Here is a 27,656-nt window from a genome sequence, read left to right as displayed (position 1 = left end):
ACATTAGAAAAAAGCAAGATGTATGATATTGATTCTGGAGAATATGGAAACTCTGAAACCTCTAAAACCATTACAGCTATATATGGGTGTATCTTTTTACATACTTTATGGATTTCTAATCTGGAAACAAGATTCTGAATAGTAGACTCGAGTAGTTTATTTCTACCAATCAGAGTTTTCTGAGACATATTTCAAAATTCACTCCAATGTCTAGAGCAGTTTAAAAAACAAGTCATTTGGTTTATTTTCAGAACTGTTGTCACACCATTACAAAATATGCAGTTTATTCACACAATATAAACACAGTCATATTTCAAGGCCTATAATTTAGAATTTTTTAATAATCACAGTGAACACAATCTAACAGTTCTTCTTACACTTAACACTGGGCCTTACTATTTCTCCATGCCTGCTACAGCCAGTCTGTCAGCTGCTTCATTACCATGGATACCCTGATGACCTCTGACATGTACCTACAGAGAAAAAGAACTAAGTGTGCAATAATGTTTTTCAGTGAACTTTATCCAGAACTTAAACGTTATTAATACTTACACAAAGATGTTTCTAATGTTATGAAAATAAACTTTAATTAATTGAATATCTGTGAATTACATCCTCATGGATTATTGATGGGAAACAAATCAATAATCAATCACAACTCTTCTTTAAATACAGAAATGTTAGACTGACATGACAGAATATGTCAGGTCACAGTAACCTAATTTTTAAAAATAAAACACCACTGTCTGCATGCTTAACATTTATAATGATGACAATGTCTATGTAGTTAAAATATTTCAACTGTTTTCTCTTTGTGACCCTAACAACATAACTATATCGATATGCAACAACTGTATATTAAAGTAAGACTAACCACACAAGTAGGAAGACATCTATTATTTAAGTGACATCAGCTCTACTAGTATAACCTAAATGAAGGTTACAATAACTGACTTATTTCACATCTATATAAAACTTGCATACCCAGTTGACGTGTGTTGTATAACCTGAATGAAGGTTACAATAACTGACTTATTTCACATCTATATAAAACTTACATACCCAGTTGACGTGTGATGTATAACCTGAATGAAGGTTAACAACAACTGACTTATTTCACATCTATATAAAACTTACATACCCAGTTGACGTGTGATGTATAACCTGAATGAAGGTTAACAACAACTGACTTATTTCACATCTATATAAAACTTACATACCCAGTTGACGTGTGATGTATAACCTGAATGAAGGTTACAATAATTGACTTATTTCACATCTATATAAAACTTACATACCCAGTTGACGTGTGATGTATAACCTGAATGAAGGTTACAATAATTGACTTATTTCACATCTATATAAAACTTACATACCAAGTTGACGTGTGATGTATAACCTGAATGAAGGTTACAATAACTGACTTATTTCACATCTATATAAAACTTACATACCCAGTTGACGTGTGATGTATAACCTGAATGAAGGTTACAATAACTGACTTATTTCACATCTATATAAAACTTGCATACCCAGTTGACGTGTGTTGTATAACCTGAATGAAGGTTACAATAACTGACTTATTTCACATCTATATAAAACTTACATACCCAGTTGACGTGTGATGTATAACCTGAATGAAGGTTAACAACAACTGACTTATTTCACATCTATATAAAACTTACATACCCAGTTGACGTGTGATGTATAACCTGAATGAAGGTTACAATAATTGACTTATTTCACATCTATATAAAACTTACATACCCAGTTGACGTGTGATGTATAACCTGAATGAAGGTTACAATAATTGACTTATTTCACATCTATATAAAACTTACATACCAAGTTGACGTGTGATGTATAACCTGAATGAAGGTTACAATAACTGACTTATTTCACATCTATATAAAACTTACATACCCAGTTGACGTGTGATGTATAACCTGAATGAAGGTTACAATAACTGACTTATTTCACATCTATATAAAACTTACATACCCAGTTGACGTGTGATGTATAACCTGAATGAAGGTTACAATAATTGACTTATTTCACATCTATATAAAACTTACATACCCAGTTGACGTGTGATGTATAACCTGAATGAAGGTTACAATAATTGACTTATTTCACATCTATATAAAACTTACATACCCAGTTGACGTGTGATGTATAACCTGAATGAAGGTTACAATAACTGACTTATTTCACATCTATATAAAACTTGCATACCCAGTTGACGTGTGATGTATAACCTGAATGAAGGTTACAACAACTGACTTATTTCACATCTATATAAAACTTGCATACCCAGTTGACGTGTGATGTAGAACCTGAATGAAGGTTACAACAACTGACTTATTTCACATCTGTATAAAACTTACATACCCAGTTGACGTGTGATGTATAACCTAAATGAAGGTTACAACAACTGACTTGTTTCACATCTATATAAAACTCACCCATTTCACATTAAGTCCTTTCAAAACTTCATCCAAAGCTTCAAAATCTTCCCTGTTTTTAACATTTTCTCCAGTAGTTAATTTCCAATTATTACGTTTCCATTTCTTTATCCACATGGTAATACCTTAATTAAATATAAACAGTGGCCTTGTTGGAGAATAAAACAATTGTATTGTTAAAACAAATTATCAGCTTGAGAAGAAAATTACTTTTAATAAACTGAAATTATTCCTAAAAACAGCGGGAGGTAAAGACTAAATAGTTACCAGCTAAGGAAGTCAGGAGAGAAAATAACATATACAACATTAAAATTTTTAGTTCATTGAAGGATTTCAACCTTAATTTAAAACTGAAACGTATGTTTTTATATCACTCTTAAACACAAGTAAACATCTTATGTAATACATCAACTCTTATTATCAGTTCTCATCTAAAACACGTCCAGCAGTTCTATCCATTATGGTAATATAAACAAGAATACACTGACTGTTACTCTAACATTTCATCTATGCCTCGTCCACTAATTCTGTGTATTACGTCGATAGTTCCAATAATTCTCCTTCATACCCCTTTGTAGAATCACTTTCTATACAGTTCTTATTTTTTGTAACAAAATTATTTTTCCGTAAATTCTTTGGTATTTGTAGAAGAATCGTTTTATTAACAAACATTTTAAAATTAGTGAAATCCTTGTGGCCCCTAAGGTAGCACACCCCAAACTTTTAAAACTAATGGAACACAAAGATTAAAAGTTGTACAATTTATATTAAAAACTTTTAGCAGCTCTTCTGGTAAAACTAGAACACCACAAGCGTATTCTAACAACACAGTTTCAATGAGAAAAGTTACATGAAGTCCACCTTTAATAAGGAATGCACTATCCGTATACAGAACAATGTTTTTCAGTCCAAGTGATCGAGCTTGGTCCAGTGCCCGAACAGCAGCCTAATATCGGAGAGAGAAGAATAAGACACATTAGTTAACACGATAATTTAACGCTAACAGTTTTCATCACTTCAATCATGTTGGTGGTAAGGGTCGTAGACTGGAACTCTATAAGACGGTACGTATTACAGTTAAACCTTCTTACAATTAGTTTACCTGTTCTAGTGAAAACAACAGAGTTCTCATATGCTTTACATTAATGTTAAAGTTTTATAGAAACCACAAGGTTGTGAATGTACAAGATTTGAGGCTATTTGGTTGGAAATATGACAGACTCATGAATTCACTTTCAGTGAAGAAACACGATATGAAATATTTCACACGTTGTAACTTCAATAGAACCTCTTCTATGTAGAAAAAAGTATTATATAGACGGCCACCAGAGTGAAGTTAGGTAAGTGTAACTATTATCTACGTAGCCACCAGAGTGAAGTTAGATAAGTACAACTATTATCTATGTAACCACCAGAGTGAAGTTCACACAGTTAAAGATTAAAGCAGACGGCCAAGAAGGAAGATGTTCACACTGATAGTCAGATAAAGTTGTGGTGTACAATCAGGCAGAAAAGGGTTAAGGCATATTTGTCTAACAGCACAGGTAAGAACAAGAAATGAAGACCCACTATTCAGAACAGTACTACCTCATATCTAAGAACAAGAAATGAAGACCCACTATTCAGAACAGTACTACCTCATATCTAAGAACAAGAAATGAAGACCCACTATTCAGAACAGTACTACCTCATATCTAAGAACAAGAAATGAAGACCCACTATTCAGAACAGTACTACCTCATATCTAAGAACAAGAAATGAAGACCCACTATTCAGAACAGTACTACCTCATATCTAAGAACAAGAAATGAAGACCCACTATTCAGAACAGTACTACCTCATATCTAAGAACAAGAAATGAAGACCCACTATTCAGAACAGTACTACCTCATATCTAAGAACAAGAAATGAAGACCCACTATTCAGAACAGTACTACCTCATATCTAAGAACAAGAAATGAAGACCCACTATTCAGAACAGTACTACCTCATATCTAAGAACAAGAAATGAAGACCCACTATTCAGAACAGTACTACCTCATATCTAAGAACAAGAAATGAAGACCCACTATTCAGAACAGTACTACCTCATATCTGAGTGAAGTTTTTAAGTGGGCAGCAGATTAAAAATGTAGCTCAAACTAAACACTTTTATAATGTTTAAAATTGTATTAATTTGTACACAGCATTTACTACAGACTTGTCCTCATAAAGTTGGAACATGGAACTTTGTGGATACTTTACGTTATACTTTAAATTATTTAAAGTAGTATTTATGTTTACAAAATGACAAAAAGTGAATCACTTTAAAGTCGAAACAGACTTACATGTATTTCAGCTCTGTTGTTTGTCTGTCTTCCTAGGAGTTTTTCACTTACATTTCTGAAACAACAGAAGTGTAATTTATTATACTTACATTATTCATACAATAGTTCATCAATATGTTTCAAAAACACATACTTATTTGCACACACAAACCTGGTTCATAAATTAACACTGTACAGTTTGTCAGAAATGGGTGGTGTTTCATGATATACAAATTTAAGGTTTTTATTACAATAGTGATCAAAGAAAACCTTTCTTAACACACTTTCAGTTGTTAATATAGTGCACCTGTCACACACTTTCAGTTGTTAATATAGTGCACCTGTCACACACTTTCAGTTGTTAATATAGTGCACCTGTCACACACTTTCAGTTGTTAATATAGTGCACCTGTCACACACTTTCAGTTGTTAATATAGTGCACCTGTCACACACTTTCAGTTGTTAATATAGTGCACCTGTCACACACTTTCAGTTGTTAATATAGTGCACCTGTCACACACTCAAGTAAGTGAAACACTCATTTATATACTAAAAGAATGAGATATTAAACAGTAATAAACTACTTCACTATGTAATTAAATTCAGCCATAATATATAGCCAAGTCACTTTCAGAACCTATATATATGAGTGTGGTAAAGGACAATCCTCTGCTTGGAGCAAATAATTAAATCTTAGGTTAGCTTGTTACAGTTGTGATAAGTAATAAAACTGAATCAGGTATACATGTGCCCTGCACTTGGTAATGCTGGTGCACATAAATCACAATCACTGGATGAAATTCCTAAATACATTTGCTTTGCTTGACTATCTAAGAAGACACAGCAGAGCAACATCACATATTTAGTCCAATTGGCCCTTACCTACAACCCTCAGAACATTAATTTTTAAAATGCCCAAATTAAAGTGCACCTCTTCATTTCAGCCAAAACCAAGAAGACAGTCCAAACAAATGCCCCAGAAATTCATCATAAAATTCCCTGATTTTTTGTCTGTTTGAAGTTAAGCACAAAACTGCCCAATAAATTATACATGCTTGCTATGCTCATCACAGTTTCTAGTGGCTGCTCAAAAGGTTATCCGTGCTTGCTATGCTCACCACAGTTTCTTGTGGCTGCTCAATAGGTTATCCGTGCTTGCTATGCTCATCACAGTTTCTTGTGGCTGCTCAATAGGTTATCCGTGCTTGCTATGCTCACCACAGTTTCTTGTGGCTGCTCAATAGGTTATCCGTGCTTGCTATGCTCATCACAGTTTCTAGTGGCTGCTCAAAATGTTATCCATGCTTGCTATGCTCACCACAGTTTCTAGTGGCTGCCCAATAGGTTATATATGCTTGCTATGCTCACCACAGTTTCTAGTGGCTGCCCAATAGGTTATCCATGCTTGCTATGCTCACCACAGTTTGTAGTGGCTGCCCAATAGGTTATCCATGCTTGCTATGCTCACCACAGTTTGTAGTGGCTGCTCAATAGGTTATCCATTCTTGCTATTCTCACCACAGTTTCTAGTGGCTGCTAAATAGGTTATCCATGCTTGCTATGCTCACCACAGTTTGTAGTGGCTGCCCAATAGGTTATCCATGCTTGCTATGCTCACCACAGTTTCTTGTGGCTGCTCAATAGGTTATCCGTGCTTGCTATGCTCATCACAGTTTCTAGTGGCTGCTCAAAATGTTATCCATGCTTGCTATGCTCACCACAGTTTCTAGTGGCTGCCCAATAGGTTATATATGCTTGCTATGCTCACCACAGTTTCTAGTGGCTGCCCAATAGGTTATCCATGCTTGCTATGCTCACCACAGTTTGTAGTGGCTGCCCAATAGGTTATCCATGCTTGCTATGCTCACCACAGTTTGTAGTGGCTGCTCAATAGGTTATCCATTCTTGCTATTCTCACCACAGTTTCTAGTGGCTGCTAAATAGGTTATCCATGCTTGCTATGCTCACCACAGTTTGTAGTGGCTGCCCAATAGGTTATCCATGCTTGCTATGCTCACCACAGTTTCTAGAGGCTGCCCAATAGGTTATCCATGCTTGCTATGCTCATCACAGTTTCTAGTGGCTGCCCAATAGGTTATCCATGCTTGCTATGCTCACCACAGTTTCTAGTGGCTGCCCAATAGGTTATCCATGCTTGCTATGCTCATCACAGTTTCTAGTGGCTGCCCAATAGGTTATCCATGCTTGCTATGCTCATCACAGTTTCTAGTGGCTGCCCAATGGGTTATCCGTGCTTGCTATGCTCACCACAGTTTCTAGTGGCTGCCCAATAGGTTATCCATGCTTGCTATGCTCACCACAGTTTCTAGTGGCTGCCCAATAGGTTATACATGCTTGCTATGCTCACCACAGTTTCTAGTGGCTGCCCAATAGGTTATCTGTGCTTGCTATGCTCATCACAGTTTCTAGTGGCTGCCCAATAGGTTATCCATGCTTGCTATGCTCACCACAGTTTCTAGTGGCTGCCCAATAGGTTATCCATGCTTGCTATGCTCACCACAGTTTCTAGTGGGGGAAGGGCAACATTTACTGCCTTTACCATCACAATAAATAATTTGCAGGGTCATACAGTTGACTAAGTAGGAATATATCTTTAAGAGTCAATTTTATCATACTTTTTAATTATAAAGATTTATCATTTAAACATAGCTTAAAAATATACAGAAGTCAAATTACTACTGAAGTACCATTTAAAAGAAATAATGAACATGAAATACAACACATGGGGTGTGTGTCATTCTCTGCACATATACTGTTACGAGAAATACTAGGCGAGAGGGGTAGTCATTCTCTGTACCTGTATTGTTACAAAAAATACTAGTCATGAGGTAGTCATTCTCTGTACATATATTGTTACAAGAAATACTAATCGTGGGGCAGTCATTCTCTGTACATATATTGTTACAAGAAATACTAGACGTGGGGTAGTCATTCTCTATACATATATTGTTACAAGAAATACTAGTCGTGGGAGTAGTCATTCTCTGTACATATAGTGTTACAAGAAATACTAGACGTGGGGTAGTCATTATCTATACATATATTGTTACAAGAAATACTAGTCGTGGGAGTAGTCATTCTGTGTACATATATTGTTACACATAGGCTGGACTACAGGTCACACAACAGACATGATAACATTACATATATGCTAGCATGGACTACAGGTCACACAACAGACATGATGACATTGCACATAAGCTAGCATGGACTACATGTCACACAACAGACATGATGACATTGCACATAAGCTAGCATGGACAACATGTCACACAACAGACATGATAACATTACACATAGGCTAGCATGGACTACAGTTCACACAACAGATATGATAACGTTACACATATGCTATCATGGACTACATGTCACACAACAGACATGATAACGTTACACATAGGCTATCATGGACTACATGTCACACAACAGATATAATAACATTACACATAGGCTAGCATGGACTACAGTTCACACAACAGACATGATAACATTACACACAGGCAAGCATGGACTACAGGTCACACAACAGACATGATAACATTACACACAGGCAAGCATGGACTACAGGTCACACAACAGACATGTTAACGTTACACATAGGCTAGTATGGACTACAGGTCACACAACAGACATGATAACGTTACACATAGGCTGGACTACAGGTCACACAACAGACATGATAACATTACATATATGCTAGCATGGACTACAGGTCACACAACAGACATGATGACATTGCACATAAGCTAGCATGGACTACATGTCACACAACAGACATGATGACATTGCACATAAGCTAGCATGGACAACATGTCACACAACAGACATGATAACATTACACATAGGCTAGCATGGACTACAGTTCACACAACAGATATGATAACGTTACACATATGCTATCATGGACTACATGTCACACAACAGACATGATAACGTTACACATAGGCTATCATGGACTACATGTCACACAACAGATATAATAACATTACACATAGGCTAGCATGGACTACAGTTCACACAACAGACATGATAACATTACACACAGGCAAGCATGGACTACAGGTCACACAACAGACATGATAACATTACACACAGGCAAGCATGGACTACAGGTCACACAACAGACATGTTAACGTTACACATAGGCTAGTATGGACTACAGGTCACACAACAGACATGATAACGTTACACATAGGCTAGTATGGACTACAGGTCACACAACAGACATGATAGCATTACACATAGGCTAGCATGGACTACAGGTCACATAACAGACATGATAATGTTACACATAGGCAATCATGGACTACATGTCACACAACAGACATGACATCATTGCCAGGGCAAGTCAGTTGCAGTCTTTAAATGGCTAGATAAACCATTAGAGAATTTTTTCTTCTTACAATACGAATAGCACATATGACTGATTACTCTTGCATGAGTTAGTTTACTTGGGAATGTTGTTGCCTAATTAAAATATTTAAAGATTTCTTCTGAAACCTGGAATTTAAAACCTTTTCTACTTGTGTGACACATATATCTACAAAAACATTAATTAACAATACAACATAAGACAACCAGTTTCAAACAACCAAAATTTAAACTTAACTAGAACTCTCGAAATGATTTGCTTTAGATATGAAATAAATAAAATTAATTTTTAGGTGTATTTCAACACTATGAAAACAGACATACTTAGGTGTATTTCAATACCAACAACATTACTTTGGTGTATTTCAATACCAACAACATTACTTTGGTGTGTTTCAATACCAACAACATTACTTTGGTGTGTTTCAATACCAACAACATTACTTTGGTGTGTTTCAATACCAACAACATTACTTTGGTGTGTTTCAATACCAACAACATTACTTTGGTGTGTTTCAATACCAACAACATTACTTTGGTGTGTTTCAATACCAACAACATTACTTTGGTGTGTTTCAATACCAACAACATTACTTTGGTGTATTTCAATACCAACAACATTACTTTGGTGTATTTCAATACCAACAACATTACTTTGGTGTATTTCAATACCAACAACACTACTTTGGTGGATTTCAATACCAACAATACTACTTTGGTGTATTTCAATACCAACAATACTACTTAGGTGTATTTCAACACTACGAAAACAGATACACTTTGGTGTATTTCAATACCAACAATATTATTTAGGTGTATTTCAATACCAACAATATTATTTAGGTGTATTTCAATACCAACAATATTATTTAGGTGTATTTCAATACCAACAATATTATTTAGGTGTATTTCAATACCAACAATATTATTTAGGTGTATTTCAATACCAACAATATTATTTAGGTGTATTTCAATACCAACAATATTATTTAGGTGTATTTCAATACCAACAATATTATTTAGGTGTATTTCAATACCAACAATATTATTTAGGTGTATTTCAATACCAACAATATTATTTAGGTGTATTTCAATACCAACAATATTATTTAGGTGTATTTCAATACCAACAATATTATTTAGGTGTATTTCAATACCAACAATATTATTTAGGTGTATTTCAATACCAACAATATTATTTAGGTGTATTTCAATACCAACAATATTATTTAGGTGTATTTCAATACCAACAATATTATTTAGGTGTAGATACTTGAAAAAATACAAAACACTTTATTTTAAAGGTTTGAATGTTTAAGAATACTATGTGAACCTTGTAACTAAGATGTTTTGTGTTATTATACTCAAGTATATCTTAACACTGTAAAAACAGATATACTTAGATGTATTTCAGTGTTATGATTTGAAACAAAATTGAATTATATTATGTGACTAAAAACTGACAACTTCAATCATCCAAGCAGTGCATTGTTATTAGTGGTAGGGTAAACAGAAATTTAGGTTGCATCTACAGAAATAATGAATACAAGTCTAAACTGGTTACAATCTGTTGGGCCACATTTGGAATATTGTGTTCAGTCTCAGGCCACTTACCTTAAGAAGGATTTTGAACAGTTGGAAGGGGTTCAGAGGAGGGTTACTAGAATGGTGCCTGGGATGGAGTGGTTACTGTATGAGGAGAGATTAAAACTGTTTTGTTTTGAATAAAGAGTTAGAGGAGATCTGATTGAAGTGTTTAAGATTGTAAAAGGAACTGATACTGTTGATGTGTCAATATTTGTTATACTGAACTATGAGAATTATAGAACTAGAGGACACACATATAGATATAGACAAAGTAGAAACTGTCTTCAGATAAGACAATTTTATTTCAAAAATAGGTGGTTAGCGAAAAAAATTTCTTGCTTCCAGATGTTGTGGAGACAGTAAATTTGAGTGAGTCTGAAAGAAAGCTTGATGGATATATGAATGATAAGGGCTGGCTTTAAAATTTTGTTTTTATTATTTAATAGTTTTAGTTTGGCTTAGAGAATGGGACAGCTGAGGTGAACCAACAGATCCCTTGTTGTCCCTAAACATTATGTTACATTATTTTATCCTCATATTCAAATATTTTGACAAAAGTTGGATAACTTTGAAACTTTCTTGACGACGAGAAACCCGCTTGAAATAAAAACATATCTCAGAACGGCTGGTATGGGTATTAACACTTTTATTGATATGGAGAGAACAACATTTCAACCTTCCTAGGTCATCTTCAGGTTAAGGTCAAAACATTGTTCTCTCCTTATCAATAAAATACCCATTCCAGCCATTCTGAGATTCAACTTTGAAGCTAATTATGGGGCGGTAAAAGCATACGAATTCTTAACAGAATAAACATGACACTGAACAACTAATACATGACAATTAAAGAAATGTATGGACAACTATGAAACTATCTATATTAACCATTCTAAACACAACAACGAATGATGACACTGTACCACAGTGTAAAGTCTTAATGAATTTAGGTGTAGTTTTTCACACTGATATATTAATTAATATGAAAGTTTAAAACATTGAAATATTTTTATTCTCAAGATAAACTTATTACGATGTACCATTGATGTAAAATTATTTAGTATTATCAAAAATAGTCGTAACATAGAGACCAAACAGGGTTTCCTGGACTCATTATTACAATCAAGTGTGTGAGGATGTTTTATACACACACACACAAATATAATACAAGTTAACTGTTCATGCAAGAGGCTTAAAATCTAGCTGGATATATTTGTGAGTCAATTCATAGCACTCAAGTGATGTAGAAAACATACATAATACACATGCTTACAGTGGGTGGTCAGCACCCCAGAAAACCCCTATTCCTGCTCTAGCTCCATGTCGACCATTTGAACTACACGCTCCGTCTGTATAAATATGAACCAGTTCATCTGCATCTGAAAAATTCCGAAATAATTATATTAAGATCTCTTTAGAAAAATGTCCAAGCAATATTAGATTAAACAGTGGAGGAAGAGTCATCAGATATCAAAGGAACACCACATTAGAACTCCTTATTACAATTCTAATGCTGTATTTCTTTGAATTGTAAATAGATATTTTACACACGTGTTGTTTTAAATCATTTAACTACTAGATATTTCTTCAATCATGGTTTATGTGTTAAATATAAAAAACAATGCTTACATCTCATACAAAACTTTTATTTATTCACCACTTCATTCTGAAACAAAAAACAAACAAACAAACAAGTCTATGGCAAAATGAAAAATGTGTTTTTGTTAAAAAAAAAAATTATTACAAAAGACACTTTCCATATTTATTGTACTAGAAAGAGATGATGATGTACAACCAGTTTATTTATTTGTCTGGAATTTAATATTTTCTTTTAAACTTTTCTTAAATATCGTTCTGTTCAGACCAACATGTTGAGTAAGTTGATGCTTTTGTCTGTTATGAAGTTTTGTGTGACTGTCCAACTTAAACACAACAAGGATTCATGTGACTGTCCAATTTAAACATACCAAAGTTTTGTGTGACTGTCCAACTTAAACACAACAAGGATTCATGTGAATGTCCAACTTAAACACAACAAGGATTCATGTGAATGTCCAATTTAAACACAACAAGGATTCATGTGAATGTCCAATTTAAACACACCAAAGTTTTGTGTGACTGTCCAACTTAAACACAACAAGGATTCATGTGAATGTCCAATTTAAACACACCAAAGTTTTGTGTGACTGTCCAACTTAAACACAACAAGGATTCATGTGAATGTCCAATTTAAACACACCAAAGTTTTGTGTGACTGTCCAACTTAAACACAACAAGGATTCATGTGAATGTCCAATTTAAACATACCAAAGTTTTGTGTGACTGTCTAACTTAAACACAACAAGGATTCATGTGAATGTCCAATTTAAACACACCAAAGTTTTGTGTGACTGTCCAACTTAAACACAACAAGGATTCATGTGAATGTCCAATTTAAACACACCAAAGTTTTGTGTGACTGTCCAACTTAAACACAACAAGGATTCATGTGAATGTCCAATTTAAACATACCAAAGTTTTGTGTGACTGTCTAACTTAAACACAACAAGGATTCATGTGAATGTCCAATTTAAACACACCAAAGTTTTGTGTGACTGTCCAACTTAAACACACCAAAGTTTTGTGTGACTGTCCAACTTAAACACAACAAGGATTCATGTGAATGTCCAACTTAAACACACCGGAGTTTTGTGTGACTGTCCAACTTAAACACAACAAGGATTCATGTGAATGTCCAATTTAAACACACCAAAGTTTTGTGTGACTGTCCAACTTAAACACAACAAGGATTCATGTGAATGTCCAATTTAAACACACCAAAGTTTTGTGTGACTGTCCAACTTAAACACAACAATGATTCATGTGAATGTCCAATTTAAACACAACAATGATTCATGTGAATGTCCAATTTAAACACACCAAAGTTTTGTGTGACTGTCTAACTTAAACATACCAAAGTTTTGTGTGACTGTCCAACTTAAACCCAACAAGGATTCATGTGAATGTCCAATTTAAACACAACAATGATTCATGTGAATGTCCAATTTAAACACACCAAAGTTTTGTGTGACTGTCTAACTTAAACACAACAATGATTCATGTGAATGTCCAATTTAAACACACCAAAGTTTTGTGTGACTGTCTAACTTAAACATACCAAAGTTTTGTGTGACTGTCCAACTTAAACATACCAAAGTTTTGTGACTGTCCAACTTAAACACAACAATGATTCATGTGAATGTCCAATTTAAACACACCAAAATTTTGTGTGACTATCTAACTTAAACATACCAAAGTTTTGTGTGACTGTCCAACTTAAACACACCGGAGTTTTGTGTGACTGTCCAACTTAAACACAACAAGGATTCATGTGAATGTCCAATTTAAACACACCAAAGTTTTGTGTGACTGTCCAACTTAAACACAACAAGGATTCATGTGAATGTCCAATTTAAACATACCAAAGTTTTGTGTGACTGTCTAACTTAAACACAACAAGGATTCATGTGAATGTCCAATTTAAACACACCGGAGTTTTGTGTGACTGTCCAACTTAAACACAACAAGGATTCATGTGAATGTCCAATTTAAACACACCAAAGTTTTGTGTGACTGTCCAACTTAAACACAACAAGGATTCATGTGAATGTCCAATTTAAACACACCAAAGTTTTGTGTGACTGTCCAACTTAAACACAACAATGATTCATGTGAATGTCCAATTTAAACACAACAATGATTCATGTGAATGTCCAATTTAAACACACCAAAGTTTTGTGTGACTGTCTAACTTAAACATACCAAAGTTTTGTGTGACTGTCCAACTTAAACCCAACAAGGATTCATGTGAATGTCCAATTTAAACACAACAATGATTCATGTGAATGTCCAATTTAAACACACCAAAGTTTTTTGTGACTGTCTAACTTAAACACAACACTGATTCATGTGAATGTCCAATTTAAACACACCAAAGTTTTGTGTGACTGTCTAACTTAAACATACCAAAGTTTTGTGTGACTGTCCAACTTAAACATACCAAAGTTTTGTGACTGTCCAACTTAAACACAACAATGATTCATGTGAATGTCCAATTTAAACACACCAAAATTTTGTGTGACTATCTAACTTAAACATACCAAAGTTTTGTGTGACTGTCCAACTTAAACACACCGGAGTTTTGTGTGACTGTCTAACTTAAACATACTAAAGTTTTGTGTGACTGTCTAACTTAAACATACCAAAGTTTTGTGTGACTGTCTAACTTAAACACAACAAGGATTCATGTGAATGTCCAATTTAAACACACCAGAGTTTTGTGTGACTCTCTAACTTAAACACACCAGAGTTTTGTGCGACTGTCTAACTTAAACACACTGGAGTTTTGTGCGACTGTCTAACTTAAACACACCGGAGTTTTGTGCGACTGTCTAACTTAAACATACTAAAGTTTTGTGTGACTGTCTAACTTAAACATACTAAAGTTTTGTGTGACTGTCTAACTTAAACACATCAAAGTTTTGTGTGACTGTCTAACTTAAACACACCAAAGTTTTGTGCGACTGTCTAACTTAAACACACCAAAGTTTTGTGCGACTGTCTAACTTAAACACACCGGAGTTTTGTGTGACTGTCTAACTTAAACATACTAAAGTTTTGTGTGACTGTCTAACTTAAACATACCAAAGTTTTGTGTGACTGTCTAACTTAAACACAACAAGGATTCATGTGAATGTCCAATTTAAACACACCAGAGTTTTGTGTGACTGTCTAACTTAAACATACCAGAGTTTTGTGCGACTGTCTAACTTTAACATACCAAAGTTTTGTGTGACTGTCTATTAACTTGGACAATCTGGTGTGGAAAATAAAAATACTGGACTAATATTAAACACCAAGACTACCTATGTAATAAACAGAGACAGTATCTTCTAGTAGTCAATAACACTGCTACAGAAAGTTATAGAGTAGAATAATAAATACATAAAGATGAAAACAATTACAACAAAAACACACACAACATAAAGAAATAACAGTTGATTAAACCGTCATGGTTAATAGCCTCTCAAATCCCATAAATCCAGTTATTTATTACTAGATACTAAGTAGTTTAGATCCTATGTTCACTGTTGTCTTCAGGAAAGTCCAATGAAAGTTTGTTTGTGTTGGTATGAGCCAGGATTCATTTCTGAATCCAGTTTTCAGAAAGAGTTTAATTCTGTTCATTAAGACTTTCTAACCATAAAACCGAGGGTGTGAACAAGACAAGGATGTAAACATATTCATCAAATTCATTTTGCAACAGTTAAAAAAGAATCTCAGAAAATACTTTTTTCTATTTTTTAAATACCTACTTAACTTCAAACTTTCAATGCTTACTCCTGGTGGCAAAACTCTACGACGTTTTGTTGGAGGTTGTAGTTTTTCTGTAAAATAGATTTTTTACATTTACATGTTCTTGCAAAGCAGTTTGAATAATTTAAATATTAACAAACTAAATGAAATATTTCACATCTCCTTATTCACTGAACTTCCTGTTTTGTTCATGATGATTGTAGCTACAGAGAACAAACTATAGCAGTTTGACAGCTTTAACTCATTTAACTGTAAACTAAGTTTCTTAACTTAACAACATAATGACTACATTAATTATTAGAAAATGTATAACTGGACTATGCTAAGCCTAGAAATGAAAATTAAAATACTGTAATATGAATTAACACAAAACAAACCGACTGAGCCAGTACTAGAATTTTCAGAATCAGCTGATGCGAGATCAACAGCATCACTATTTCGTTTCTTGTTGATAGATGAGGTCACAGCATTGCTCCCAATCAGAGTTTTAAAACTTGAAACAACTTCTAGAGCTTTGCCTGTCAAACAAATGGGAAGTTGCAGTAATAAAAATGACACCACTGTTTTGTATACTTAGCACATGTTTAGGTTTAGCAGATAATCAACACATACACAAATGGAAACAGCCTAACGTTTCAAGTAAGCTTATCAAAAGTGATTTACAAAACATTATACGAAGTAGCAAAAAATAATACTTCCTGATTTTCAAATACTTTTATGTAAAAAAACAAAAGACCTGAAAAAAAGTATAGAACATTTCAACTAATAAATTCCTAGACTAATACTGGAAGTTATGAAATCAATGGATCCTAAAACAAAATTCTACAACCCAAGAAATTTTTTTAGTCAGAATTTAGTTAGCTGACCCAATAAAGTTTCAGATATTATTAGAAATTCAGAGATGACAGAATATCTCTATCTAAGCTACAAATAAGTGAATAAAAAATCTGAGTTTCTTATTTATTTACATTGTACACTAACAAATCAAAGTTCTTCTTTTCTCTTCAAATATTAAAGTTGTTGTTGTTGTTTTGAATTAAGCACAAAGCTACACAATGAACTATCTGTGCTCTGCCCACCACTGGTATCAAAACCCAGTTTTTAGCATTGTAAGTCTGCAGACTGAGCCACTGGAAGGCTATTAAAGTTGACCAACCAACTTAGTTAACTAGTCAAAGTAACATTCTAAATAAAACCCAATAAACCAGCAGCACTTGGATATATTTTCCTATAAATACCTTTTTTCAGTTCCAATTGCAAATGTTTTAAATTTTTCACTTAAAACACTCATAACATATTTAAACATTTATTTCTTCAAATTATTCTTACTGACCATTCCTAGTGACACCCTAGATGGGCATGGGATGTGGATAGAGAGCCACAAAAACTTAACACTTTTTGTTACTACCACCACACGTTTGTTTTATGTGTATATCTTAATATAAGTTTTAGACATCAATAACTTGTAACCTTTCTGGAGTTTCAAACCTAGCTTGGAAAATCTACAACCAAGTTAAATGCAGCAGGAAAAGGAAGTGACATCAGCCACATGTGTTTTAGTTCACTTTTCTAGCACAATTCTACATTTAAGTATTTGTATGACACAATCACATCATACCTCTCATAAAACAGAATTATAAATAAATGATTTTTCAGTACCAGTAATAGAACATAATATTTAAGTAAGCATAACATACTGATTTTTGAACCTCCCAGGGCTTCGTTACGAACAAAACTCCAAGCTTCCTCCTCCGTTCTGAACTTCTTGAATACAGCACTAGGAAATGTACTCACTTGTTCTTTACACTCTGGCCTATGTTACAACATGAACATCTCTGAAACATCACAAGAAACTGAACAACTATTATATAAACAACGAACACTGACCTGTTTGAAATGGTTTACAAAAGAGCTACTGAAATCATATCAGGCATGGAAGTATTACTTTTTAAGGTTAGGCTATTTTATTTTAGGAAAGGAAGAGCATGACATGAATACAAATAGTATTTAAAACATTATTGATGGACTGATTGAATGAAGACTTCTGATCACTTTGTGCAATCTTCCCAGTGGGACAGTTGCAAGTCTTCTGATTTACAATGCTAAAATCAAGCGTTTGACTATCCTTGAATAGCCTGCTATGTCTTTGCTATAATAAGACATACTTTGTGCTATATTCTGCAGATAACAAGATGAGAAGCCAATTTTCAGAGCTTGATGGTTGGTGGCAATTGATAATGGAATAATTCCCAGACACGTTAATTATGTTCAACTAATCAATTATTCAAACATTACACTTAGATATTTGGAAGAGTTAATATACCTTTCAGTTGTAACAATGTACAGTTAAATTACGAACAGTACTTACCAGTTTTACTTGAGTCAAAATAGGAATTTCGATAAAATAATGTAGATACTATTTACAGTATTGTTTGTTTACTATTTTTTAAAAATCCCCAGTTATATTTTACATTCTGATTCAACTTGTTTTTATGTTTTTTAAATTAACAAATTTTACTAATCTTATCAAAAACTATGATGAATTTCACTGATGTCATAAAAACAATGAACATCAGTGTTACTGTTCATTGTTTTACTCTAAAATAAAACGTAAACAAACATGGCTGGAAAGTATGAACATTATTTGATCAAGCTATAAGTCCCTATTTTGTCACATGTCTACAGTATTTATCAGCCTTGTTTTTCTGCTACAGTTCCTAACTGTAGGTACAACAACTTTCACATTTTGATTCAACTTGCTACTGTATTTTTTGTCACATGTCTACAGTATTTATCAGCCTTGTTTTTCTGCTACAGTTCCTAACTGTAGGTACAACAACTTTCACATTTTGATTCAACTTGCTACTGTATTTTTTGTCACATGTCTACAGCATTTATCAGCCTTGTTTTTCTGCTACAGTTCCTAACTGTAGGTACAACAACTTTCACATTTTGATTCAACTTGCTACTGTATTTTTTGTCACATGTCTACAGTATTTATCAGCCTTGTTTTTCTGCTACAGTTCCTAACTGTAGGTACAACAACTTTCACATTTTGATTCAACTTGCTACTGTATTTTTTGTCACATGTCTACAGTATTTATCAGCCTTGTTTTTCTGCTACAGTTCCTAACTGTAGGTACAACAACTTTCACATTTTGATTCAACTTGCTACTGTATTTTTTGTCACATGTCTACAGTATTTATCAGCCTTGTTTTTCTGCTACAGTTCCTAACTGTAGGTACAACAACTTTCACATTTTGATTCAACTTGCTACTGTATTTTTTGTCACATGTCTACAGTATTTATCAGCCTTGTTTTTCTGCTACAGTTCCTAACTGTAGGTACAACAACTTTCACATTTTGATTCAACTTGTTACTGTATTTTTTGTCACATGTCTACAGTATTTATCAGCCTTGTTTTTCTGCTACAGTTCCCAACTGTAGGTACAACAACTTTCACATTTTGATTCAACTTGCTACTGTATTTTCTGGACAAACCCTATCTCCTCTTTTTAAATTAATGATGTTTACTAATTTTGTTTCTTACGATATTTATTTCTATGTTCATTTATTGAGAATAAACTTCATGCCATATATGAATATGCCATTCAGTTGCATGTTAGACATCTTTCAATGGTTTACTGCCACCTTAAACAATACTTTAAATACTTATTTAATGAGCCAGGTGGCTTTGTGCTTTAGGTTTTGTATAAATACATTAAACATGTGAAATACAAAAACAACCCCTCAGAACATCACATCTCTTATGTAGCTTATAACCACATAATTCCACTTTCAAGGAAAAATAATAAACTTTGAATAGGTCATGGATATTTACAGCATTTAATATACCCATAAAAGTTTTGGTGCAAAATACCCAGACTTGTTACACAACAATAATAATATAAATAGATGGGCAAACTTTGATTTTGTCTAAAATCATGGAATCACTTGTTTTGCTTGTTATCAGTGTTTGGGTGGTCTTTATTATTGAAAAGAAGGTTCTGTTTTGAGAACAAATCTTACCATACAGTCGGTTTTATCTAAATTTTCTGTTAGAATTTAGAGCAAACTGCTGCACAACCTCTATAGAACATGTTATTATCAGCAGAAGTGAAGACCTGTGCCTTGTACATGATTAAGAGAACTAATAATTTACATTTTTGATTTCACCAAAGATGAATATGCAAGGACAGTCTTGAAGGACCATCAAGTACCTTGTTACAATTCTGATGTTTTAATGGGAATCCTCCTTATTTTATGACTTCCAGGACATAAAAGTTTTTAAGAATTCTCGTGTGTTAAAAGCTTAAAAAAATTATATATTTTTTAAGAATTTGAGAAAAATGTAAAAATGAAATTTTAGAAAAATATTCCAATAAGACAGAGCTAATGATATATAGTTAGTACATTTATTATCACTGAGCTAATTAGCATGAATCACACTTTCATATAGTTAGTACATTTGTTATCACTGAGCTAATGAGCATGAATCACACTTTTATATAGTTAGTACATTTGTTATCACTGAGCTAATGAGCATGAATCACACTTTTATATAGTTAGTACATTTGTTATCACTGAGCTAATGAGCATGAATCACACTTTTATATAGTTAGTACATTTGTTACCACTGAGCTAATGAGCATGAATCACACTTTTATATAGTTAGTACATTTGTTACCACTGAGCTAATGAGCATGAATCACACTTTTATATAGTTAGTACATTTGTTATCACTGAGCTAATGAGCACTTTATACAGTTAGTACATTTGTTATCACTGAGCTAATGAGCACTTTATACAGTTAGTACATTTGTTATCACTGAACTAATGAGCACTTTTTATATAGTTAGTACATTTGTTATCACTGAGCTAATGAGCATGAATCACACTTTTATATAGTTAGTACATTTGTTATCACTGAGCTAATGAGCACTTTATACAGTTAGTACATTTGTTATCACTGAGCTAATGAGCACTTTATACAGTTAGTACATTTGTTATCACTGAACTAATGAGCACTTTTATATAGTTAGTACATTTGTTATCACTGAGCTAATGAGCATGAATCACACTTTTATATAGTTAGTACATTTGTTATCACTGAGCTAATGAGCACTTTATACAGTTAGTACATTTGTTATCACTGAGCAAATGAGCACTTTATACAGTTAGTACATTTGTTATCACTGAGCTAATGAGCATGAATCACACTTATATAGTTAGTACATTTGTTATCACTGAGCTAATGAGCATGAATCACTTTTATATAGTTAGTACATTTGTTATCACAGAGCTAATGAGCATGAATCACACTTTTTATATAGTTAGTACATTTGTTATCACTGAGCTAATGAGCACTTTATACAGTTAGTACATTTGTTATCACTGAGCTAATGAGCACTTTATACAGTTAGTACATTTGTTATCACTGAACTAATGAGCACTTTTTATATAGTTAGTACATTTGTTATCACTGAGCTAATGAGCATGAATCACACTTTTATATAGTTAGTACATTTGTTATCACTGAGCTAATGAGCACTTTATACAGTTAGTACATTTGTTATCACTGAGCAAATGAGCACTTTATACAGTTAGTACATTTGTTATCACTGAGCTAATGAGCACTTTATACAGTTAGTACATTTGTTATCACTGAGCTAATGAGCACTTTATACAGTTAGTACATTTGTTATCACTGAGCTAATGAACACTTTATACAGTTAGTACATTTGTTATCACTGAGCTAATGAACACTTTATACAGTTAGTACATTTGTTATCACTGAGTCTTGGTTAAATAAAGTCCTCAATGACATGACTAGAATGTTTGAAGATTTATTACAGACCCACGAACAAAGAGAGAAAACAATCTCAGTTGTTTCAAACAAGCTGAAAGTTTCACAAAAACAATATGAAAGTTGAAAAGAAATAATAAAAACAGACATCTGAAATGTCCTTTAAGTTCCAAGATTTTATTGTAGGTGTTAACAGGAAACTATACAGATTAAATTGCCAACAGTAAGAGGCATATTATTATTATTTATTTTAAGAGAAATTGATTGACTTAGTCCATACGTGCAACAGAGCTATTGCTCTAAAACAAGAGGTATCATAATTTTAATCAGGAGATTGGACTTCACACCAGGTCTTATCATAGTTTTCAGCACAAAATGCAATAATTTGTAGGTGTTTGTGTATACTTTTCTGTTATTTTACTAAATCCTGGGCATATATTGCTTAAATTATGTCTTTTTCCTCTTGTTGTTTAAAAAACAAATGAAATGAGTGCCTGATATTGTCATGTATCACATATATCATATCACAATATCATCCATCTCGTAGGCACTGATCCATCACAATTTATTTGCACAGTGGTAAAAGGTAATAGGTCAAGAATGAGAAGAAATAATAAATTATTTTACTTTCTAATTTATTTGTATAAAATTGAGATATTTATTTGTAATCAACTTGAACATTTTCACTTTCATTCCATAAATCACCTTGAATGTTGAAATGACACGGCTAGTTGAGTAACAAATCAATGACATTGACATAAGATGGCTAATGATTGATGACATGCATTTTGCAGTAATGGAACTGCTAACAGCAGTGATGTTTGTTAGTTACTGTCAGCATTACAGATGGTGAAGAAACAGAAAATGCATGAAGAAATCTAGAGTTAAATAAGGGTTATGAACAAAGAGAGGAGAGATAATAACCACACAGGGAAGCATTTTTATTTTAAACAGGAGTTTTTTGTTTTAAATGAAAAGTCAGGAAGGGCCCTCTGAAAATGGGATTTTTTCTTCCCACTGGGTGTATCATACGTTAGTCTGCCTTCAGTTTATGAGGCTGAAAAAAATTCCTAATATTGAGAACTGTTTTCAAACTCAGCATATGAAAGATCCCTCTAATACAATGTCAACTCACATCTAATTTTTAGGATATGGAAATGCAATTACTACAGATATTTTGTTGAAACAAACTTAAAAAATCTTGTTTTACATTTTATATATGTACAAACAGCACCATGTTGTACAAACAACTGGTATGGGTTAGGAAAATTCTATGTAGAGCAGTGAACAACATTTCGACCTTCTTCAGCCATCGTCAGGTTCACAAAGAAAGAAAGAGGTAACTGACTGATAGCTGACCATATGTTTGAAAGGGGTTGTGTAATTTAGTGTAGGAATGCACTAAATGCGTGCTTAAATGTTTCATAATATTTATTTATGACACAAGTAATTAACACAGCATTACATCCACCACTATACTGGTACAGATGTGTAGACGACACAATTGCGGTATTCACATCTACTGAACACCCACTTAATTTTTTCAATCACATTAACTCTATACATCCCAACATTAATATCACATGTGAACCAGAAGAAAGCAATCAAATATCATTTCTTAACCTCAAAATTACAAGAACCAATACACAATTTAAAACAGAAATCTACTGAAAAATCACTCATACTGAACTATACATTCCTTGGGACTCAGCACATGAAACAAAACAAAAACTCAACATACTAAGAAACCAGATAAACACAGCCATAAAACTATGCTCACCAGCAGGGGCATAGACCCTGGAGGGGATGAGTGGGATACATCCCCCCTTCATTTTAAGTGAGGGATATAGTGCATACAATCACCCCCCTACAGTTTGGTCTGTTGAATTGTTTTATTGCATCACAGGCCTACAAATTGTGTGTTTGTTCTTGGGATTCTCGTATTCTTACCAATCGAATTACATAGTTAGGTCTAGATGTAGGCTTTTTCAGTAGCCAAAATGTACATCTTTAATATAGGCGTGCTTCTAAGCTTTTCGATCTAAGCGATAGTTCGTAAGTATCAGTCAGTAGGTCTAAGTATACATGCAAGTATCGTGGCAACAAGGTCACTCTGCAACTGCATGTTTACAGCTTTCAGGTTCATGTAATCAGAGATTACCAATTCACAAATTAAACAGTCCACATAAGTGGTTGCAGAAATCATCCCCCCTATTGAGTGTAAAAAATCTACACCCCTGCTCACCAGATAAAATTAAGGACGAATTAGACAAAATAAAACAATACTTCATCAACATCAATGTTTCATCCACAAACCGTAGAAAATATTATACACACACACACACCTAGACAGAAAGCAAAATCAACCAACAAAAGTAAATATACCCCAGGAATCAAAAAATCACAAAACCATATACTGCTGCATACCATATATTCCCCACAACAGCAGACAAATAACAAACATTTGGCAAAAACTAGTAACAAAATATGACATTCCAGTTAATACCAAAGTTATTCAAAAACCAGGGGCAAAACTGAGGTCTATACTATGTAAAAACTACACTGACAAACACCACACAATCATTATTTATAGAATACAATGTGATAACTGCCACGACTTCTATATTGGAGAAACAAGTAGAAAAATGGAAACCAGATTCAAAGAACACAAAAAGTCACCTTCACACATTTTCAAACACTGCAAGTCAAATAAACACAACATAACCATAGAAAACATCCAAATACTAAATAAAGAAACAAACATAAACAAACACAAAATTAAAGAACCCTTACTAATACAACAACTTAAACCCAAAATAAACCAATACAAAGAAACACCTTTGTACCTATATTAATAAATATAATCAAACATCTAAGCATGCCCTCTACATTCCTACACTCAATTACACAACTCCCTTCAAACATGTGGTCAGCTATCGGTCAATTACCTCTTTCTTTCTTTGTGAACCTGACGATGACCGAAGAAGATTGAAACATTGTTCTCTCCTCTACATAGAATTTTCTCAACCCAAACCAACCGTTTGTACATATATATTATTCTCTACAAGTGGTTTTCTCGTCATCACAGATTTTAGAAACTTACTTTCCAAAAGTGTAAAACTTCTCTATAAGAAAATATTGAATATTTAATTAGAATAGGATATTTTTGATGATTTGATCATGCCAACCATAAAAGTGTTTCTACCAAAGGTTTACATCTTAAACACAAGCACCTAGCTTCTAAAAATGTGAAATTCTCATGTACAATGGACAATACCAATGTCTATCCAAAGATACAGTCCAGAAAACTATTATTAAATCTAAGAGAGATTATAATGCTCTTTGGTTCAAAATGTCAAATTTAATATAAAGGAACTGTTTTTAATAGAAGCTATAAAAAGTCAAACATAATATTATTTCAAAATCAACCATATTATCTAAGCTATAAAAATTCCAATGTATGTCACATCACATCATGCATAATTTTTCAAAATCAGTGTTAAAAAATGCATTTATTCAAACAGAACAGTTAGTTTATGTCTGCCTATTACACTCCTGGTGACAGGTGTGAAAAAATGCCATGGTTGGGGTTGGGGGTGGCATTAACATTATAAGCTTAGTTGGTAAAATAAAGATATAGGATAGGACTTCCTAGCCTTGAAACAAGTGAAAAGTAGATCTTGATTGTAAAACTAACTATCAGTTATAAGTATAACATGTTTCTGAATCTCCCGCATATATCACCAGTCTTTTAAATAGAAAACAAACTTCTTTAATCAGTGGAATCTCAAAGAAATCAACAAATATCTTCCAGTTTTGTTGTCGATACACATTATTTTATACTTTCATTACAATGACTAAAAAGAATATTAGACTGTACTCTGTTGATTTTCTATACATTAGAAGTTGTTAACCTAACTGACTTTCATAAATAATTATTCTATGAACGTACCACAAAGAAATTTACCAGTTTGACTGCACTTTCCTGGTTCTTGATTGGTAAAGCTTGACTTCAGTTAACTACCAAATGTTAGGTTAGGGTATACTGTGGAGTGTAGTTGGTAGTACTTATCCTGTAGTTTGTGATGGGCTATATGCTAATGTGGAAATAAATCATGGCAAAAATATTTAATGGTTTTTACACTGAGGAAGAGATCCCCAAGGAATATTTTTTGACAGATTTCTTAATGAGTCAGGAGTACTTTTCCTTAATTTCTATTATGCTGAAGTTGTTGGATATTCTGGTAAACATTTGGATTTCTTGAAAATATTGGAAAGCATTTGGCCATGACAAGATTTATCCTAAAACGTTTAAAAACCTCACCAAGGTGATGGTAGGGCTTTAACTTATGATTTGAAAATAGTCAATGTGGTCAGAAAACTATTTGTCTGACTTATACTGTTAGAATCTGATATCATAAATATATTTAAAAAAAAACATCAGCATATAAATACTTACTCTCAACACAATTTGAGGTGATTGTTTGCCTTACTAATATATGTTTTTTAATAGGTTCTCTGTTGTTGTTTTTTTAATAAATGCATGCCGGCTGATACTGTATACCCTGACCTTACAGAATCTTTGATAAGGTAGCTTATGATATTAATCAAGAAGCCTTAGTATAAAACTTATAAATGTGGATGGGAAAAAACATTATTGGTAAAAAAACTGTGATGTAAATGAAAATTTTTCCAGCTCGAAGAACATAATTAATGTGATCCTTAAAAATGTCTCAAAACCTTTGTAATCTGTTACTTGTGCTCATGGTTTCAATAGTTTTTGAATGTAACATATTTAAACTCACTGCCAATATTAAAATGGTTCTTTTGAGAGTGATTCTCATACTCAAATGGTTTGACAGTTTTAATAAATGTTTACATATACGGAGAGTGAACTTTAAGAATTGTATACTTAAGTGCTTAAGGTACAAAAATTTTGAAAGGATTTCTAGTGTAAGAAGGTGTGGTAAAAATCCAACACTAAATTATAATATTTATTGTATGTTTCTTTGATAGGGTGGAGAATCATAAAAGAGGTTTCTATACAAAGTTTGAATCAAAGTAGGTCTTATCACCTAAAACTAAATGAAAACCTACACTTGATATTGATAAAATATAAATAAATGTACCATATTTGTGTTTCTAGTAGAAAAAGATAACTACGATTTTTATTTTTAGAATGTAACATAACAAAAGGTTTGTAAAAAATATTTAAACATTTGCATTTAACATTATGAAATCACTTTTTAAATGTCTTTTTAAGGTTTATTGACAACAATTTAAAATAAATACAGGTTTACCAGTGGTGTCCAACATTTTAATTTTTTTATAGAAATCTGCTTTACAAAATATCAACTTATTTTATAAGGTGAGGTGTCTAATTAAAGGTTTTGCAAATACAAAATATATGCTAATCTAATCAAGAAATGTAAAGTTTAAAATAAAATCAGTATCCCATATTGTAATATTAGGCTTAAGTTATCAATAATTACCAGGTAAAATAAACTCCAGGAACCCTTCCTCGTCGTACAGCATAAAAAAACCCTTCCGTTTTACCTTTTCCCATAACAAACTGTACTACTCTTAACAGTTTAGAAATATTAAGCATGTAAACCAGTTAATAATTTAATTTCAGTAATTTCCTTTCTATGCATTGAAATTATTAATATTACATTTAAAATTTGATCTATACATTGACAACAAACGTTCGTCATTTGTTACTATTTAAAACACTTTAGTTCTTCCA

The 27,656-nt window shown here is 33.0% G+C and overlaps 1 protein-coding gene across 1 annotated transcript; it reads right to left on the bottom strand.

Annotated features, from left to right (window-relative positions):
• Window positions 1-217: 217 nt before the first annotated feature.
• LOC143253996 (ribonuclease H1-like) lies at window positions 218-27,656 on the bottom strand. Its single transcript, XM_076508691.1, has 9 exons — window positions 27,403-27,656; window positions 17,801-17,916; window positions 16,481-16,621; window positions 16,103-16,174; window positions 12,022-12,127; window positions 4,793-4,847; window positions 3,327-3,411; window positions 2,466-2,590; window positions 218-473 (listed from the first exon to the last, which is right to left on the bottom strand). The coding sequence occupies exons 1-9, from the start codon at window positions 27,516-27,518 to the stop codon at window positions 396-398; spliced, it is 894 nt and encodes a 297-aa protein (XP_076364806.1). The 5' UTR covers window positions 27,519-27,656; the 3' UTR covers window positions 218-395.

The sequence above is a fragment of the Tachypleus tridentatus genome, chromosome 6 (assembly GCF_004210375.1).
Source record: "Tachypleus tridentatus isolate NWPU-2018 chromosome 6, ASM421037v1, whole genome shotgun sequence".
NCBI lineage: Eukaryota > Metazoa > Arthropoda > Merostomata > Xiphosura > Limulidae > Tachypleus > Tachypleus tridentatus.
This window is presented reverse-complemented; position numbering and strand designations above follow the sequence as displayed.

Excerpts from the sequence above, each read along its gene's own strand:
- LOC143253996 (XM_076508691.1), bottom strand. The coding sequence starts at position 27,518 with ATGCTTAATATTTCTAAACTGTTAAGAGTAGTACAGTTTGTTATGGGA. Across the intron at positions 16,175-16,480 it reads TTCTAGTACTGGCTCAGTCG|AAAAACTACAACCTCCAACA; the intron begins GTTTGTTTTGTG and ends TCTATTTTACAG. Across the intron at positions 4,848-12,021 it reads TGGGGTGCTGACCACCCACT|AAATGTAAGTGAAAAACTCC; the intron begins GTAAGCATGTGT and ends CTGTTGTTTCAG.